This window comes from Bos mutus, chromosome 19, assembly GCF_027580195.1.
Source record: "Bos mutus isolate GX-2022 chromosome 19, NWIPB_WYAK_1.1, whole genome shotgun sequence".
In the NCBI taxonomy this organism is placed as follows: Eukaryota; Metazoa; Chordata; class Mammalia; order Artiodactyla; family Bovidae; genus Bos; species Bos mutus.
Genome location: NC_091635.1, coordinates 37,570,231 through 37,589,302, shown reverse-complemented (window position 1 = coordinate 37,589,302; position 19,072 = coordinate 37,570,231). Strand labels below are relative to the sequence as shown.

The 19,072-nt window shown below is 59.2% G+C and overlaps 1 protein-coding gene across 2 annotated transcripts in view; it reads right to left on the bottom strand.

Moving 5' to 3' along the window:
• Positions 1 to 16,895, bottom strand: part of AATK (apoptosis associated tyrosine kinase) — a 39,420-nt gene extending 22,525 nt beyond the window's left edge. The window contains exon 1 of one of the 2 annotated variants that reach the window (XM_070390204.1): positions 16,651 to 16,895. In XM_070390204.1, the coding sequence (XP_070246305.1) occupies positions 16,651 to 16,705 (55 nt within the window). In that variant the 5' untranslated portion in view covers positions 16,706 to 16,895. Of the gene's footprint in view, positions 1 to 10,981; positions 11,196 to 16,650 lie in introns of those variants that run through there. The other variant, XM_070390207.1, reaches the window with a different exon arrangement.
• Between the last annotated feature and the right edge of the window lie 2,177 nt (positions 16,896 to 19,072).

Sequence of the window (19,072 nt, the reverse complement as noted above, 5' to 3'; positions counted from 1 at the left end):
CCTCCGGGGCACTTGCATCTAAGGTCACCAGACAGACACACAGCCTGCCTGCCTTCACCCAAACAAAGAAGCCAGGGTGAGGAAGCTACAGACAGGAACCTGGGGCCGCCAGCCGGGACCCCTGTCCGCTCTGCGGGCGGAACTTGGAGCAGGAGCCAGGGCACTGGGAACAGGGTGGTGACATCACAGGGAGAAGCAGCGCTTGTGGGTGGCTGAGAGCACAGGGCAAACCCTGGGCCCAAACCCCTGGAGGGGCCACGGCAGCCTGTAGGGCTGGAAGAGGCAGGTGCTGGGCGGGGATTCTGGAAGGAAACCTCACAGGGGCCGGGGGTCTCTGGGGCAAGGGCTCCCCTGAGCGCAGCTGCCAGTCCACCTCCCCACCATGTTTCTGGGAGTAAGAGCAGCTCCTTTCTGTTGTGATTAAGGCTCTACTTAATCAGATAAATTCACGTGGGAAGGGACTGAGAGTCCAGCTCCCTCATGTGAAACACAGGTTGTGAAAGCCCCATCCTGCAATACAAACACCCGTTAACAATCACAACAAAGCTGGTGCATGTGGAGCCACGAGGTGCCTATCCCATCTTCCTGCCTAGGGTAGTAGGGAGGGAGCATTCACACCCTGGAGGGATGGCAAATGCTCACCAGCTCACCTCTGACACCCACCAGCCCCCTACAACACCCACAAACACACCCAGCGTCCGAGCCAGAGCAGCAAGCGGACCTGAACTGCCCCATGTCCCTGGCCACCCCTTGGGCTGAGATCCTGCCTCAGCCTTGCCCTCCGGGGTAGAGGACTGATAGCCGTGAACCCTGTTTCATTATCCCTTTTAAAAATAATAATTCCATCCACTGCAGAAGCACCACAGACAGCAAACTCCCTGTAGACCCAGCAGGCCCATGGCTTCCATCAGCCTCTGCAACTCAGACGGGACCCTGCCCTCATCGCCAGCTGGAGGCCTGAGCACTGCCAGGCGCCGCCCAGCCATTTCCAAGGAAGCACCATATTCTGCAAAACTGCACGCCACGTTTAGGAATAGTGACTCACGCTTACGGGGTGTCCCGACAGTCTCCCAGGGATGTCTTCCCTGCTAGGAAGGGCCACTTCCCAGTTTATGATGAGCAAACGGGGTCTCAGAGAGGACCCCCCCAAGGCCTCCTGAGTCCGATCTCACTCCCACCACCCAGCTTCCCCCCCAGAACTACCCTTTTCTGGCCCTGCCCCACCACCACTCAGCCAGGCACACGTAGGAGTCTGACTACAGCCTGTTTCAGGGTGACAGCCCCCCATGCAGCTGCAGCCAGGCACATCTCCCAGAGCAGGGACCCTGGGTCCACCAACGGGCCTCCACCCCTCCTTTCCCTCCCCAGTCCCCCTTTCTGCTGTTCCTGCTCTGTTTTTAATTTCAACACATTCCTTTGAGGATTCCCCCCTCCTGCATCTTCTCTGCTGCCCCCCAGATCAGCTCAAGGGCCTGCAACTGGGGTAGGGAACCCAAGGGAGACAGGTGGGCCTGGAGACCCCCCAGGACTAGGGTCCTGTGTCCCCAGGCCCTCTTTGCCTCCTGGACATCCCACAGCCCCCCATAAAACCTGCCTGGTGTTGCCTCTGGGACACTGCCCCTGCCCTGTCCCCCAGGTACATGACAGTAACACCTGCCATGTGACAGGCCCTCTCCAGGACCAGTCCAATCCTGCTGGGAGGGCAGGTAAGTAAGGGGCAGGAGTGGGGTCTGGGGTCCAGGACTGGGTGCGAGTCACACCCACCCTTGGCCCTCAGTGGATGCACGTGGAAGGGGAGGAAGGAGGGAGCCTGGTTTACTCTGGGGTGGGGCTGCAGGGCCAGGACCTGGGAGTCCCTTGGGAGGACACCTAGCAGAAAGCAGATCCTCCCACGGCCCACACTGGAGGTCTCAGGGCCCTTCATCAAGGGGCTTCTGTTTTGGGGGGCCTGGCCCTGCAAGCGGTACAGGAGGGGTGCTCCCCTGAGCAGATGGCCATCAGCACACCTCTGGTGAACAGCCCTGAGTGCAGGCGTTCTCTGGTCCTGGCCTTAGTCTGTCTCCAGGGAGGGCTCTGGGGGGCTGGCAGGAAGATGGGAACAGAGCATTTGTCGGGTATGGTGCCGCTCCAGAACCAGGGGCCAGGCCAGGCTTCTGGTAAAAGAAGTAACTTGTGGGAATTCCCTGGCAGTCCAGGGGTGGGGACTTGGGTTCCAATCCTTGGCCAGGGAACAAAGATCCCAAAGCTGCAGGCACGGTCAAAATTTTAAAAAATAATTTTTTTTAAAAAAATAGTTAAAAAAAAAAAAAAGAGTGACTTGCACTGCCCATGAGTAGGGGTAAAGTCAGATGAGCGGAGTCCACGAGAGGACTCTGCCACATGACCTGGGTCACCCCACTTCCCTCATCCCCTCCCAGGCGCCCATCAACGAGATCCACAGCCTTGTAACAGACGAAGCTCTGAACAGGAGAGAGAAGCTAGAAAATGTGCCGAGAGAGGCATCTTGCCTTTCTAGGTCTTAACATGCCTAAAAGCTACAATCATTGAAACCACATGGTTCTGCGGCAGAGATGGGCCAACAGGTGAGGAACAGAATCACAGCCCAGAGCCAGGCCCAGCCCCACCTGCACAGAACACCTGGCCCCGTGGCTTGAGGAGCGGGCCAGGGAGATCAGCTGTCTCGTCTCAGACCACACTTCAGAATAACTTCAGATACGACATCAGTGAGTCAAATTATAGCATCTGAGAAAAAGTAGGTAAATATCAGCCTTCTTCATGGAGAGGGATTTTTAAGCTGAAAGCAATGGAAGGCATCATGAAAGATCAACTGGTTTGGCCACATAAAAATGTATGTTCCATAAGCGAAAGTGGCTCAGTCGTGTCTGACTCCTTGCGACCCCATGGACTATACAGCCCATGGAATTCTCCAGGCCAGAATACTGGAATGGGTGGCCTTTCCCTTCTGCAGGGGATCTTCCCCAACCCAGGGACTGAACACATGTCTCCCACATTGCGGGCGGATTCTTTATCAGCTGAACCGCAAGGGAAGCCCGAGAATACTGAGGTGGGTAGCCTATCCCTTCTTTAGCAGATCTTCCAGACCCAGGAATCGAACCAGGGTCTCCTGAATTGTAGGCGGATTCTTTCCTATCAGGGAAGCCCCATAGGGCTCCAAATTAAAGGCAAACAACAAACCGGGAAGAATGATTGACGGAAAATTTGTCAAAGACTGATGTTGCTACTTTTGGGGGGAACACAATCAACAAAATATAAAAATACCTTAAGATCTCAAAACATACACAAGCAAACTATACACAGTCGGCCACAAACAAGGAAATACAGTTTGTCCAGTCCACAAGAAAACGTGCAGCCTCATCCATAATCAAAGAAATGAAATCACACCGGATATCGGCTTCCCGACCACAGGAGTTCTTAGAAGTTGGTGTCTGGCCAAAGCCCGCACACCAGGACCAGCTAGCTACCCAGACGCCCTGGTGGATGTAAGTCAGAGCAGCCTTTAGAAAGCAACTTGGAGACGTGCGAGAAGGCCTTGGGAGACCTGCCAACTCCCAGGCCAAGTAATTCCCAGGCTGGGAATTCAAACAAGAGAGCAGCCCGGATGGCACACAAATCCAGAATAAAAACAAAGGAAGGAGCATGTTAATGACGCAGGCAGGAATCACATCTCACAGAGATGTTCCTTGCAGTGGTGTTTATAAGAGTAAAAGACAGCCTAAATAGCCACAATAAAAGAAGGATTCAATAAAAACAATGGTACATCTGCAAAAGAAGCCATAGAGAGTAAATTTAAGGCAATGTTTTAAATAAACAAGGAAATAACAACTTCGTGCTAATTTTTAAAAAGTAGGGAATTTCCCTGGTGATCCAGGGTTAAGAATCTGCCTTGCAATGCAGGGGAGGTGGGTTTGATCCCTCATCAGGGAAGAAAGATCCCACACGCCCAGGGAGCTGCAATAGAGGATCTCACATGACGTAACTAAGACCCAACGCAGCCTAAATAAGTAAATAAATATTTTTTTTAAAAGGGGAGGATACACAAGGAAACAGTTGGCCTCAAAGCAAATGCTTGTTATTTGACTATAGGGTCAAGGGTTCATGACCCACTCCAGTGTTCTTGCCTGGAGAATCCCAGGGACAGGGGAGCCTGGTGGGCTGCCGTCTATGGGGTCACACAGAGTCGGACACAACTGAAGCGACATAGCAGCAGTAGCAGCAGCAAGGGTTCATGGGGTCTCCCAAATAAATATATTTCATGAGTTTTGACATATCTGTACACCAAAATCCATCAAATCCCATACTTTAAACATGTGCAGTTTAATCTGTTTCTATTATACCTCAGTAAAGCTGAAAACAAGAGGCAGGACATAGAATTGTTTATAAATCCTGATCACAACCATGTAAAAAAAAAAACCTAGAAGAAAATAATTCAAAATGTGAACAGTGGCTGTTGTCTTGGGTGGTAGAATTCTGGGTGGTTAATACCGTCTCGTCTGCAGTTTTCAGATTTTCTACAATAAGCATGTACTACGTCTAGAATCAGATGTGTATAATTTTATTTAATTATCACCCACGCCTATCCCCATCACTCCCATCTTTAAAGACCCCCATGGCCTCAGCATACACAGACTAGAGCCTAGACCTTGTTCTGATGTCCCAGGGTCCTGGGTCTCCACAGGTCCCTTTCTGCCCCCCACTTCCACACTCAACCTCCACCCAGAGGAGCCTCCCTGTCGGGAGGTAAGCAAGGTTTTCCCAGGGACACAGACGTGGAAGGTGGAGGTGGCCTTGATCAGCCAAGAGAAGGATCAGAGATTCCAGCCATCCTGAGGTCAGTGGACCCACTCGAAGGGTCTCTGTTTGTGGCCGCATCTCGAGGCCAGAGTGCAGGAAGGACAGCAGGTTGGGCTGTGTTCTGGGACCTGGGATAGCCCCCACACCCTCTACCTTCTCAGCCACTCCCTTCACTGTTTTTGGCTGGACCCGCTCCTCCTCCTCCCCAAGTAGGCCCAGGCTGGGCCTACACCCCTTCCCTGACCCCATCAGGGCCAACTCCCCAACTCCCCCACCTCCTACCCTGGTCCCTGGTTTCCTCTGGGGTCCCAGACCCCAATGACCACCTGGCCCTGGCCCTTCCCTTGGGTGTCCTGGAGCATCTCAAACCAAACACAGCATAGAATCCACGTCCACCTCAAGGCAAACCCACTCCCTGGGTCCCTCCCATCCCTTCCCCAAGTGGGATACCCCAGCTGCCTCTGGATCCCTCTTGTCCACTGCCCAAGTCCAGCCCCGCTGAGGCCACTGAGTTCCAACCCACAGCCCGACCCGGCCCAAACTCCTTGGGGCTCTGTGGCTTCCAGGCTATTCTTCATCCAGGACTGAAGCCATCTTCCAAAAGCACCACCCAAGTCCTCACCGAGCCCTCTACCTGCCCGCCTGCCCTTTGGTGGCCATCCCCCCGCTGCTCCTTCACCCTCGCTGTACCTCGGCCTGGCTCGATCTCAACATCCCTGGGAGCCTAAGACACACGCACTCAGGAAGCATTTCCAGTTAGCCCAGTACCTCGGTCTTCGTCTGCTGGGAGGGGCCAGGCCACCACTCTGAAAAATAAGTGAGCCATCTGAGCCACTAGGACGGCCATGATATTTAAAGCAGAAAATAACCAGTGTTGGTGAGGATGTGAGAAAAGAGGGGCCCCGGCACGGCTGATGCAGGAGCCGTGGGTGATTTCTACAGCTCCTCCATGGCACCATGTGTTCAGGACAAGCAAGTCCAGTAGGCAGGGGCTGGGGGCACTGGAGTGGCACAGGGCTTCTTTTTGGGGTGGTGGAAGGCTCTGGAAATAGAGATGGAAGCTGCACAGCCCCGTGAATGTACTAACACTGAACCATACCCTACAAAGTGGTTCATTTCATGTCATATGAATTTAGGGCTTCCCAGGTGGCGCTAGTTACAAACCCACCTGCCAATGTAGGAGACTTAAGAGACACGGGTTCGATCCTTGGGTCAGGAAGACTCCCTGGAGAAGGAAATGGCAACCCACTCCAGTATTTTTGCCTGGAGAATCCCATGGAAAGGGGAGCCTGGTGGGTTACAGTCCGTAGGATCACAAAGAGTCGGACATGAACAAAGCCACTTAGCACGTGTGCATATGAATGTCACATGAATTTCACCTCAATTAAAAAAGTTAATTAGTCTGACACCTGTAGAGACCAAGCCAGGGGTGTGCCAACCCTGATGGCCCCCAAGGGTGGGTACCCCCAATGTGCCCCTAGATGAGTCACTGCTCCCCCCAGAGCTCCTTTCCACCGAGCCCAGACGGTAAGCCTGGCTTCAGCAAGACATCCACGCATCCCACTATTTCCAGTGCCCCAGCCTCCCTGCCTGGTGCAGGTGCAGCCGATGGGGGCTCACCTCAGCGTCACCAGCAGGCGTCCCCAGCGTAACCTGGGTGACATGCTGACCCAATGCCCCTGCCCCCTAAGCCCGGTGATGCAAACAGGATCTTGTACAGGAAGGAGCTGTGCAACCAGGCAGGCGTCTCTGAGTTACGAGGCTGCGGCAATCAGACAGCGGGAGGGGAGGAGCTCGGCCTGCCCAGACCGCCAGGAGCCCATCAACTGTCCCTGGTACCCCCACCTCCCGACCTCAGCTTAGGCAAGTAGCAAGAGTCTAGGGCTTCCAGGACAGGGGCCAGCAGGAGGGGTGTCCATACCCTACAAGCCATCCGGAAGGCGGATCCAGCACCAGCGGCCCCATGGGGCAGTTTCTTGGCAAAGGTTTGGCCAAGGGCCCAGACATGGAAGTTCCTCCCAAGAGGAACAGAATCCTCAGATGGGGACGCGGCGGCCCTCTGCCCAGAAGAGGAAGGGAAGCAGGTCACTGCGCTTGTGTGGAGCCTCCGAGGCAGCTCCCAGGCCCAACCCATCTGTGTCCTTGCTCCTCTTTCCCCCAGATGTCTGGGGGCAGGTGGAGAAACGAAAGGACGCTGGTGACTGAACTCAGAGCCCTGACAGCTCAGATGCGCTGGTCACTGGGCCCCAGCATCCCCGCCTCCTTGGGGGCCTCCCTGGATGAAGGTGCATCTGCAGGAGGCCCACACCCCAAGAGCTGGCATTGCGTTGGGGACAGTCATGGACAGCCCCCAGGCTCACCCACCCCATCTCAGGATATGGCTCTGAGCAGGGGTGCAGCTCCCCCACCTCCACAGCTGCCCCAACTCCATCCCCAGCAGGTGAGAGGGGCCCAAGGGGCACCTGGGTGGGGAAGCTGTGCCCCCCTGCCCCTACCCCAGAACCTTCCAGACCCCCTCACCACCCAGTCTGGATGGCCTAATGTACAGAGACAGGTGTGGATGCCCCTGCTGCAAGGACAGAGGGGAGGGGCAGGTAATCCAGATGGTCTCACACCCCAAGGACTGAGAGGAGGGCCGGAAGGCAGGGGGCACTGCTTCCTCCAGGGAAGGGAACTCAGGTGTCCGGCAGCTAAGTGGACGCAGCTGCTCTGCCGGCTTAAGAATCAACCTGAACTGAGGGATCCAGACCCAGCAAAGTCCGCGGACACGAGAAAAAGCGGCTGGGAGGCAGCACCGCGGCAGCCACGGGTCACATGGGTCACGGCAGCTGCCCACACAGGAGGGCTCCTTGCTCAGCCCTGAACCTCAGACCCTTAGCTTAGGTGGCTGGATGGTCGGCACGGCAGGTGTCAGCCTTGCTCCTGCCAACCAGTGGGGTCAGAAGCTACAGCATCACCCAGAGCCTAAGAGGGAGCCCAAGGGGTCTCACCCCCCAGGGGCAGAGGAGAGCCAGGGCCTGGGCCTCCCCCCAGAGAGAGGACACACACACACACGCCCCACGTCCTCACACTCACGCACACGTATGTGCACATACACTCACACGTTTACACACGTGCTCACCCACTCCCACCTACATACTGCCCCCTACGTCCCTGTCTCTCTGTTCCCAGGGCCACTGCCACCAACTACTTCCCCACTGGTCCCTCCACAACCCTGCAGAGGCCTGAGGACAACCCCCTGGGAGGGTGAGACCTGCCCATCCTGCTCACTTGGGGACCCTACCCTGACACCTGCGGGGCATGGGGTTACCCTGAGGGTCCAGAGTCAGACAAAGGAGTCCCTCTCACAAGCCTGGGCAGGGGAGCGTCCAGGGAGCAGCTGGGCAGAAGCTGGAGGCAGCGAGGCTCAGATCTGGCACATCCCCAGACCCAGGAGACATCACAGGAACACACCACAGCCACAGTGAGTCTCAGAGAGGACTTGCGGGACCACCCGTCATGAGAAGGAAAAATAAACCAGAATCTGATGTGCTGGCTCCTGCTCCACCACCAGCAGCTCAGGGAGGGGTAGGCAGCCCAAGCCCAGAACTTCCTGCCATCCTGGCTTCCAAGTTTCTGCCTGGACCCCACTGCGGGGCAGAAAGTAGTGTGAGGTGAGCTGGGGAAGCAGGACGGCAGGGCAGAACCCAGGCTAGGTGTGGCCTCAGCCGTGAGCAGGACTATTCAGGCCCTGGCCCTGCGCACCCAAGCAGGCCCTACCCAGGGGCTCCCTACAGGCTGAGTGGCCCCAAGAGGAAGCAGGACCATCCCTCTAAGTCATTCATCCCCAGGGGCCAGAAACTGCCTCTTGGGGATGCCTGCCTCCTGTCAAAACGATTCTAGGCGGCTTCCTGGGGTTAACAAGCTAGCCTAGGGGCTTCCCTGCTGGTCCAGTGGCTAAGACTCTGTGCTCCCAGTGCAGGGGTCCCAGGTTCGATCTCCCGTCAGATCCCACATGCCACAACTCAGAGTTAGCATTGCCACAATGAAAGATCCCACATGCTGCAACTAAGACCCGGCCAAATAAATAAATATTAAAAAAAAAAAAAAAACTGGCCTACACCCCTGATTTTCTCGTAATGCTTAACAACCAGCTTTCTGGAAAAAAGATACAGAAGGGGATTTCCAACATGGAGACTTTGCAGGCTCCTGGGGTGCAAATTCTCCCACCACAGCCCCTCTCAAGCCACCAATCTGATGCCACTGAGCATGGGGTCGGGAGAGACTCACGCCAGCAGCGCCTACACACCCTGCAGCTACTAGGGCCCCAGACCAGCGAGATGGTGAAGACATGGAGATGCCATCCCAACGCCCATCTCTGACCAAGGGCTTGGCTCCAGAGCATATAAATGCCACCCACAGTCGGGCAGGCCTGGCTCCCATGGGCAATCCCAGACGATGACTCCAAATGGCCAACAAGCCCCCAGAAGGGCACTCGAGGCGTCTCCTTGAGTGTGAGTCAGGCTGGGGGAAAAGGTGAGTCAGGCTGCCCAGTGGCGCTCCTAGAAGGCTCAGGGGACAGGGCCGAGAGGCTGAGTGCTGGGCAGGGGTCTGCGTGGGGTGGCCCCACCTTCAGCTTCCATGAAAGCCACCCCCAGATCCAGGCCCACTCCCCTCATTTCCACCATAGAACCAGACAGCACTTGGAGAGAGACACAGACGACCCTGAGCTGCACGCCCGCAGGTAGGAAATGTCCAGATGGGTGACCTCCAGAGATGGGGAGCAGACAAGGGGCAGCTAGTGGGTGTGGGACTTTCACGAAGGGGTCAGAAGTGTTCTGAACCATGGTCATGGCCGCACGTGCCTGTGTGTACAGTGAAAAGCACACTGGAAGTGGGTGAATCATACGGTACAGGAATCATATCTCAATAAAGCCTGGACAGACAGGAAGAGACGGTGCTAGGATGCCCAGAGCTGGGCATCCTAGAAGGCTGTGTCCGTCGATGGCTGGGCCGAGAGCCTGGCATTTCACCATCAGCAGGGAGCGACCTCGGGGGTGAGGACCAGCAGGACCAGTGAAATGCATTCGTATGTACATCCTGTGTGTGTGGCATCCCCTCACAGTGGGATTCCTTCTTCCCAGGGTGGTCCCGGGACATCTGGGTGGGCCTCACAGCTAGCGGAGCCAAACCAACGGCCTGGGATCACAGCAGCTTCCCACCGACGGGAACCAGCTTATGACACAGGCACCAGGGCCCCCTACTAGTGATCACCTGCCCAGGGCCCTCCCAACTGAACCCTAAGACTGGACAGGTGTCCCCAAGTAGGAGGACCAGCTGCACAATCTGCAGCATGCATGCATGCTAAGTCGATCAGTCATGTCCGACTCTCTTGACCCCATGGACTGTAGTCCGCCAGGCTCCTCTGTCCATGGGATTCCCCAGGTAAGAATACTGGAATGGGTTCCCATGCCCTCCTCCAGGGGATCTTCCCGACCCAGGGATTGAACCCATATCTTTATGTCTGCTGCATTGGCAGGTGAGTTCTTTACCACTAGCGCCGCCACCTGGGAAATCAAACCCATCAGAACCTGAAGGCCCACTGTGAAACCATTCAGAATTTTACAACAGCAGGAGCAGAACATGAGCCCCATCCATACAAAGACCCTCCATGGTGCCTGACGGCATCTGAAACATCATACTGCTGCCTATCTCCCACGCCAGCCTCAGCATGCGGTGACCTCCGCAGAGCCCGGGTCTGGGGCTCAGGTCCCCTACCCCTGCCCTGGCTCCCAGAACAGGCAGGCTGTATCCCTGGCCACCCATGGCCAGCTGGCCCACATGCCCACTCCCCCTCCCAGCAGGACGAGAAGGCACCAGTGCACTTCACCAGGAGTGAGCAAGGCCAGGCCCGGCCACATCCCACCATGAGAGGCGACTCTGCCCCAGCCTTCAGATGCTGGCCAGCACCCTGCCACCTCTCCTTAAACACCCCACAACAAGTGCCCCCCGGGCCGCCCAGCACTGCCCCCTGCCCTGGCCACGTTCATTCCTGTCCCACCGCTTCCCCTGACAGAGCCGGAGCAGGGACTGGGGGGCCTCTCGAGTACAAGCCCCCATCTGCTCACTGCCCCCCAAGCCCCGGGCTGGCTGTGGGGGAGCCCACAGGCCTTCAGGAACCCCCACATACCCAGCTCTGGGCGGCTGCTCCCGCGTGGCTCCGACTGCTGGACTAACCCCAGAGTCACCCTTCGTAGACCTTCCCCGAGCCTGGGGCACCTGGCCCCGGCCCCCCAGCTTGACCCTGCTGGAGGAAGGCAGGGACCCGGCGTGGACACTGCCTACCGCAACACGCCAGACAGGCCGCTTGGGAGCTGGCTCCGGCCCGGCGTCCGCTGCCCTCATTTCCTCTGCCGGCTTCCTCTGCCGGGGGCGGGGAGGCCACGGCCGCCTGTCCTGCTGGTGCTGGTTCCTCTGCGAGAGGCAACCAGAGGCTGGAGAGCGAGGCCCAAGGTGCCCAGAGGAGGGCGCGCTGGTCCAGGCCGAGGCTGCCTCCCATCACCGCGGTCCAGTGAACGCGCGTGTTCAGAGGCGCTTACACACGTGTTCCCTCGCTTGCCTCCAAAGACGCCTCCAGGTGGGCAGGGCTGGCCCAGTTTACACAGAGGAGACGGAGGCTGGCATGAAGGCAGAGGCAGGCTCGGCCCCGGCGCAGGCCCCGTGGGGCTCAGAGCCGCCCTGCAGGAGTGCCCTGGGGCTGCTGTCAAAATGTGCCATAGACTGGGGTCTCAGTGCACAGGACCGTCTGATGCTCGGAGGCCGGACATCCCACGTGAGGGCCACGCTCCCTCCAGAGGCTCCAGGGCACGACCCTTCCCACCTCTCCCAGCTTCAGGCCTTCCTTGACTTGTGGATGCATCAGCCCACTTTGCCTCCATCATCACAGGGCACAGGACATCCTCGTCTCTCCCGAGTCTCCCCCAGCTCTCTTGGAAGGACCCCAGCCATAGATTTAGGCTTCCCTAAGCCAGGATGAGGGGCTTCCCTGGTGGCTCAGACGGTAAAGCGTCTGCCTGCAGTGCTGGAGACCCGGGATGAGGGGCTTCCCTGGTGGCTCAGATGGTAAAGAATCCACCTGCAATGCAGGAGACCTGGGTTGGCAAGATCCCCTGGAGGAGGGCATGGCAACCCCCTTGAGTATTCTTGCCTGGAGAATCCCATGGACAGAGGAGCCTGGTGGGCTACAGTCCATGGTCGCAAAGAGTTGGACACGACTAAGCGATGAAGCCAGGGTGGCTTCATCTTAACTTACAACAGCTCCAAATGCCCTATTTATAAACAAGGTCCCATCCTGAGACTCCAGGTGGGCATGAATCTAAGGGAATACTATTCCACCCAGGGACTTCCCAGGTGGCCACTAGCAGTAAAAACCCTGCCTGCCAGTGCAGGAGACATAAGAGACGTGGGTTCGATCCCTGGGTCACAAAGATCTCCTGGAAGAGGGCATGGCAACGCAGTCCAGTATTCTTGTCTGGAGAAAGAATCCCACGGACAGAGGAGCCTGACAGGCTATAGGGTTGCAGAGTTGAACACAACTGAAGCGACACGCATTCCACCCAGGCGCCCCCACCTAGGGGAGGTAGGGCATTAGGAGGATGGAGAACCAGAAGACATGCTCAAGGACAGTGACGGCAGGTGGAGGGGTCAAGGCTCAGCCCACCCTGGAAAGAGGTGGCCGGGTGACAGCAGAGAGTCCTTTAGGTCCAGCCACCGGGAGGGATGGCTCCAGGCTCCCCAAGCCTCAGGCCACCAGGACCCGGTGGCTCAGTCCATCAACTGACGTTAGAGCAGAGATGAGGCTGAGGGCCAAAGGTAAGGGTGGATCGGGTTCCCCCGCCAAGCCAAGCCCTTGACTGCCTGCCCCCAAGAGACCACAGCCTGGCCTAGGCTCTGTGCATCATACACACACATGAAGGCATCTGCGAGCATTCGTGTGTGTTCACATGTGTGAGCCTGAGCACCTGCGTGTATAAAGCTGCACAGGAATGCGTGGGGGAGAAACAGCCCCTCTGAGAGAAAGGCATAGTCTGGCTTCCTAGAGAATGTTCCAGAATACAAAGAAATTGCCCTGGGGATACTGCAACCTTCCTCCTGCCCTGAGCTGGCCTACGCCCCCAGACTCAGCCCAATAGCTGCAGCTTCCACCCTGGGGCCAGCCTTTCTCGGGCATGGGGAGGGGCCGTGATACACGTCAAAGTGTTGGCTCTTAATGCCCTCCCCGCACTGGGCCAAGCCCGTCTGGGAGCATCTACCTTCAGCCAAGCCCACTGGCAGCAGGCAGTGAACAGTGGGCCACCAATTTCAAGAATTACCATGAGTGCATGGCCATCAACCATGGAGCGGGACCCCCAGGGCCGCAAGAACTCATTCCTGGGGTCCTTCTCAACACTCAAGTCCCCGAGTGTACCCGTCCCCATGCAGGTCAAACCATGCCTGGCCAGAACGCCCTCCCTGCGCCCTGTCCCCCAGCAATGCCTTCACCCCAAAGCCCGAGCCTGCCCAGCCCTGAGCCAGCACAGCACACGCATTAATGCCAGTGGAGAGTGCTCCCGGCAGAGCCAGGCTCAGGGCAAGAATGTGGGCAGGCAGCAGGACGTGACCAAGAGGCTGGGGGATGCCCTGGCTTCCATGAGTTTCCTCAAACTCCAAGTCCCCCCAAATGGTCCACAGTGACCCCTGGCCCAAGGTAAGCCTTGAAGGGCGCTGCCTGGGGACTGGCCTGCACCCAGCACTCCAGTCACCCTCTGGGGTAGGCACCACAGTAATGCCCACCTCCAGATTAATGAACCAGATTAATGTTCCAGATTAAGAACCAGAGGCACAGAGAGGGCCATAGGATCAGGGAGGGGTTGGTCCACTACTTGCCCCAGGGGTCTTCAGACAGCTCCAGCCCTGGGCTGCAGAGCTCTGACTGAGGCCTGAGCCTGCCAGGCACCTGCTGAGGGCCTGGGCTACACCCGGTTCCCCCAGGGCTTGAGAAGGTGAGAAAAAAGGGTGGCCCTCTGCCTCAGAGAGCGCCAGTGAGAGGCAAGCCCCGCCCCCTCAAGGCCACACCTCCCCCACCAGCTCCGCCCAGGTGCTCCTGGCTCCCACATGACACCCTCCTCACCCCTCAGTTCTTGGCTTCCATATCCCCACACCCAGTCTCCTCAGAGTGAGGTTTCACCTATGTGGAGCTGAGTCTCAGAGAGGTTGAGTGACTGGCCCAAGGCCACACAGCACTAGATCAGAGGTCTGTGACTGCCCAGAAATCCCCCAAAGTCATCCACATCATGGGAAGAGCTGAACCCCAGAAGAGGCAGCCCTTCCAGATGCCCGCCTGTGCCAGCCTGTGGTCCCAGAAGAACATGCTCGGGCCTGGCCCCCTCCAGTGGCCTGCCCTGACCATCTCTTACAGGTGATGGTGGCCCAGGCAGGAGCTGAGTTTAAATAAGGTCCCCCAGCACCCATACTGCAATCAAGTACGTGCCGAGAGCCAGAGCCTCAAACTCAGCCCCCTTCACTCTCTACATAACTGCCACCGTTGTCACCACCTCCATGGAGAACTACCAGAGCATCCATGACGGACACAGAGCTGTCAGTAGGCAACAAACCTGGCCTGGAGACACTCTGAGGACCCTCAGCCCAGGCCGGGTCCCTCTGTCCACCCCAGATGGACCACAGAAACAAAGAGAGATATCTGAGATAGCCACAAACATGACTGTCCCCTGCCCTCTGAGTTTGGTGGATCCCAAGCAGGGTCCCCATTTAGACAGGAGTCAACCTCAAAAAAAACCATCTCTCCCCACTTTGGGGACAGAGGAAAGCCACATGCCACTGTGGCCTTGTCTCCATACACCACCCCCTCCAAAAGAGCAGCCAGTGTTCATGGAGGGTCAGGTTTTCATCGGGTGCTTAACCCCTAACCGAGCCTGGTGTAGGCTCTGCTATCCCCTTTTACAGATGAGAAAACTGAGACTCGAGAAGGCAAGGGTAAGCAGGGGGACTCCAAGGGGTGGGAGCTGGGCTCTGAATGCTAGGCATTTAGCGGGAGGGCAGAGGACCCCACCTCTCCTCCTTCCCAATGCCCACATGGGGGCCAGCATGGAGCCCTGGAGTTTTGCACCCGGCAGGCACGCACCTCTACCATCCAGGGGGCCCCTCCCACAGTGGGGCAGGGCTCTCCCCTCCGCTCCACCTGAAAAGAGCAGACCTCCCCTTTCCTCCTGACAACTTTTTCCCCTGCTAAGTCCTTAAACTGACACATTATAATTACACTGATCACAGCTGTTAACAGAAACATTTGCAAAAGGAACAAGCCTAGTTGTTTCTCTAACATGGGGGAGGGGTCTCGTGCTGGGACACACCCGAGTGTGTGTTTGGTGGGGGAGAGGGTACTGAACCCACGCAGGGCAGGTCTGGGCCCTACAAAGAGTGCAAGAGGCAGGGCGTGGGGGAGGGTGTCCCCCATCCCTGGGTCAGTCCTGGCACACACACCCCCACCCTGCCTATGGTTCCAAGGCTGGACCCACGCTGCCTGGAACACTGGCCCGGAGCCACCTGGATACCTGTCCCAAAAGGCTGTCTGGGCCTGGGACTGACTGCTCAGGAGGGCCACCTCCACCCCCACCTCCAACCCCCGCCCTCAGAGCCCAGCAGGGCTGCCACTGCCAGGTTCAGGGCCATCCACTGGGACTCCATGTTCTTCAAGCTCTGGGAGTCGCCTTGGGAAGTTATTTCTGAGCCAGGGACACCCACATCCTCAATCCAGTAGAGAAACCTGCCGTCTGTTCCCCTCCCCCAAGAGCAAATGCCTTCAGATGGGGCCGGACCCAGGGGACCCTGTGTATCACTGCACGAACTGGGCCCTACTCCAGGGAGGGAGACCCAGGAGAGCCCGTCATGTGCTCATCCGGCTTTGTTTTGGCTGGATTAGCCTGTGCCAGAGCCCCAGTGACAAGTGGGTGGGACTCTGGGCCCTTAGGCCACAGTTCCAGGGCAGGGGCTTATCTCCCACTAGGGCCAAGGAGGGGCAGGTGGTGGGGCCTATGAAGGCCGAGGGAAGAAAGTCTACCACCTTCTGGCGACAGAGGCAGGCCTTCAGCTGCCCCCGGCCCCACTGCCCACCATGGCGGCCCACTGCTGCCAGGAGGTCAGGCAGCCATGGGTAAACAGGCTGCCAGGGCCGCCAGCCTGGGGGAAGGGGGGGAAGAGCCCTGGCCCCATGTCCCCTGCAGCCAGCTTTGACAGCGCCACCTCGGCCTCATCCCTGTCCTGAGGGCCTGGGCATCCACTGAGGCCCATCTCTTCTGAGACTGTGCTCCGTGGGTCGACTACGGCTCCCAGCTCCCCATGCAGGCGGCTGGGTGGCCTGGCAGGGCACTCCCAGCCTAGGGAGGAGCCTGCCACGCTAGTCCCAGCAAGGGGGTCCATGGGCCTGGGGCAGCAACACTCTCACCCCTCCCTGGAGCCCTTAGTCCTGGCTACCTCCTCCCCTGGACACCTGGCCCAACACGGGCCCTCCTGCCCCAGATACACGAGATCGAAGCTTCCACAGGGACAGGCAGTGCCCCCACTGCCCACCCCGGCTGCTGGAGGCCACAAGCAGGTGCCAACCCCTAGGCCTGCCCACCTCCGGGCCTCCAGGGGTTCCTGAGGGAAAGCAGTTCTGTCTGCAGCTCCTCTCAGAGAGAGGAAAGGGTTAATTTTCATGCAAAATAGAAAACCAGCGGCTCAGGAAGCATCGATGTCCGCAGTTAGGCAGGTTAGGGGCAGCCGCAGCGGGCAGAGGGCTGGCAAGGGGCGCGGCCAGGGACTCACCAGGATCGAAGTGCGAGCTGAAGGCGAAGCTGGGGTTGAAGAAGGACGACGACATGGCCAGAGCCAGCAGCGCGGCTTGGCATCCCCCGACTGGCGCTGCGTTCAGCTCAGGACGCCCGAGGCCCGCACCGCGCCATCACCCGAGCGGCCGCCGCAGGTGCGAGCGCGCCTTGGCCGCGGCGCCCGCTCAGCACCCACAGCCGCAGCCGCGGGGCCGGCGGGGTGCGGGTGCGGGTGCGGGCGGCGGCGACAGACGAGGCGCCTCCCCCGGCCGGTGCAGTCCGAAAACACCGGCGGGAGCGCGCGCGCGGGGTCGGGGCGGCGGGGGGGGTTCCCTATCGGGCTGGGGGGGGCACGGAGACGCGCGCAGGGGGGACCCGAAGGCTGAGGGGGCATGGAAATGCGGGGGGGACAAAGGCACGGGGGGGACACAGATGCAGAATGGGAAATCCGGAGACGCAGGGGTGGCACGGAGGATGGTGGGGCACGGAGGCTGGGGGGCGCTGGGAGGCGGAAGGTGCATAGAAACGCGGGGAGGGGTATACTGAAGCCTGAGTGGGGCTCAGTGACGCGGGATGGGAGACCCAAAGGCTCGGGGGCACGGATAATGGGGAAGGGGTCCGTGGAGGCGAAAGGTGCGGGGGGAGTGGGGGCGGGACGGAGACTCGGGAGGGGGCCACCTGGAAGCGCGGGGGTGGGCAAAGAGGCGTGGGGAGGAGGAGCGGGAAGGCGGGGGCACGGCTGCGCGCGCGGGGGTGGGCACGGTGGCACGCAGGAGCAATACGAAAGCGCGCGCGGGGTGGCCGGGAGGCGCGGGCCCCGGCACGCGTGGGTCGGGGGCTGGCATGCGGCCTGCACACGCCGGTTTCCGAGGCAGCTCCGGTCCTGCCCCGCGCCCTCTGGGCGGCGCCCGCGCCGGCACGGTGGGAGGTGGGGGTGCTATTTTTGCACAAACCGCCCGCGCCTGTGCCACTCTGCGACAACCGTGGAGAAGGAGCCGCCGCCCCCGCCCGGGAGGGAACAGCGCCGGGCGTTTAGGGCGGGCGCGGCGGCGCCGGGCACCGAGGAACAGTCCCCTCCCCGCCGGCCGCGCGCCCTGCCGCGCCATCTTGCGCGGCTGCGGCGGCTGCGGGAGGGCCGGCGGGCTGAGAGCCCAGGGGGTTGGGGACCGGCCCCTCCCCACGCCCTGGGAGCGGAGAGAGTTACAGTGTAGCTGGGATTTGAGTTTTATGTAACTTGGGTCACTCACTCTACATCCATCCATTCATTCTCTGGCCAGATGAGCAAAGCCGCTTGGTTGATGCGCAGCTGGAGGACAGCAGGTGTGGGGGCCCGGAAGGCTTTGGGGAGAGCAAGGATCAATGGCACAGGGGTGGGCAGGGAAAGAAAGGATGGTGAGGATCAGCCCTCAGGAGAGGGTGCCAGGACACATTCTTCTTTACCTTAAGGGGGCTTGTTGTGTAGACAGTTCCCCCCTGGGCAAAGGACGGGACCTCCTTTCCTCTCAGACTTGTCGGGTCCGCTGCCATGGGCGGTCCCAGGCCCCTCAGGCCTGTGGAGGAGCATGAGGCATCTTACTGGCCCTGATGGTGTGGCCACTACTCTAAGCAGCTTTGCCCTACAGGCCACAATTGAGGTGGAAGGAGCTCCTCTCCGAGGTGGCCAGTGGGAGAGGCAGGGACCCAGGCAGGTTGGGGGGCAAGGACGGCTGAGGGCTGTGATCTAGGAGCGTGCAGTGTTGAGGGGGCTAGATCCCCGGTGGAGGTCTCCCCTCCCCACCCAGGAGGAAAGCCCAACACTGCCCACTCGCATACCACGGGCCTTGTCTCTGCCCACCAGGAAGGCGCCCCAGACACCTGGACCCCGATGCAGCCGGGGACTCTCTGGGGACAAGCAGGGGAAATGCCCAGTGGCCCTAAGTTGACCCTATTCATGTTCTCACAGCCAGCCTCAGTGACCAGGGTCAGAAGACCCTCTGTGCAAACCTCTGTGACAGGCTGACGTGTGAACACACACGTGTGAACACACACGTGTGTGCACACACGGGCACACAGAAGGCCAGACCCCAGGGGCATTAGGGTTGCAGATGTCCTCCGGGGTCCAGGTAGGGCAGGACAAGGCCACCAGGGCTGCAGGCCCAGCACTGTCACTGCATCAGACCCGAGGGACACCTTCCCCTGCCCGAACCAGGAGCCCTGCTGTTTCCACGACGTGGTGACTATCGAACCAGGGGTGCCCTGAACCCCCTACCATTAGTCCAGTCCTCTGACCAGTGATTCCGGTGTGTGGCTGGCCACCAGCACTCACTGACAACCAGCGAGGGTGCTGGAAGACTGGGGCTGGAACTTAGTGGGGAGGGCTTATCTGTGCTCTTCCCGTGGTTGGGACAGAACTACTGTGCTTGCAGGGTCCCCTGAGTCCA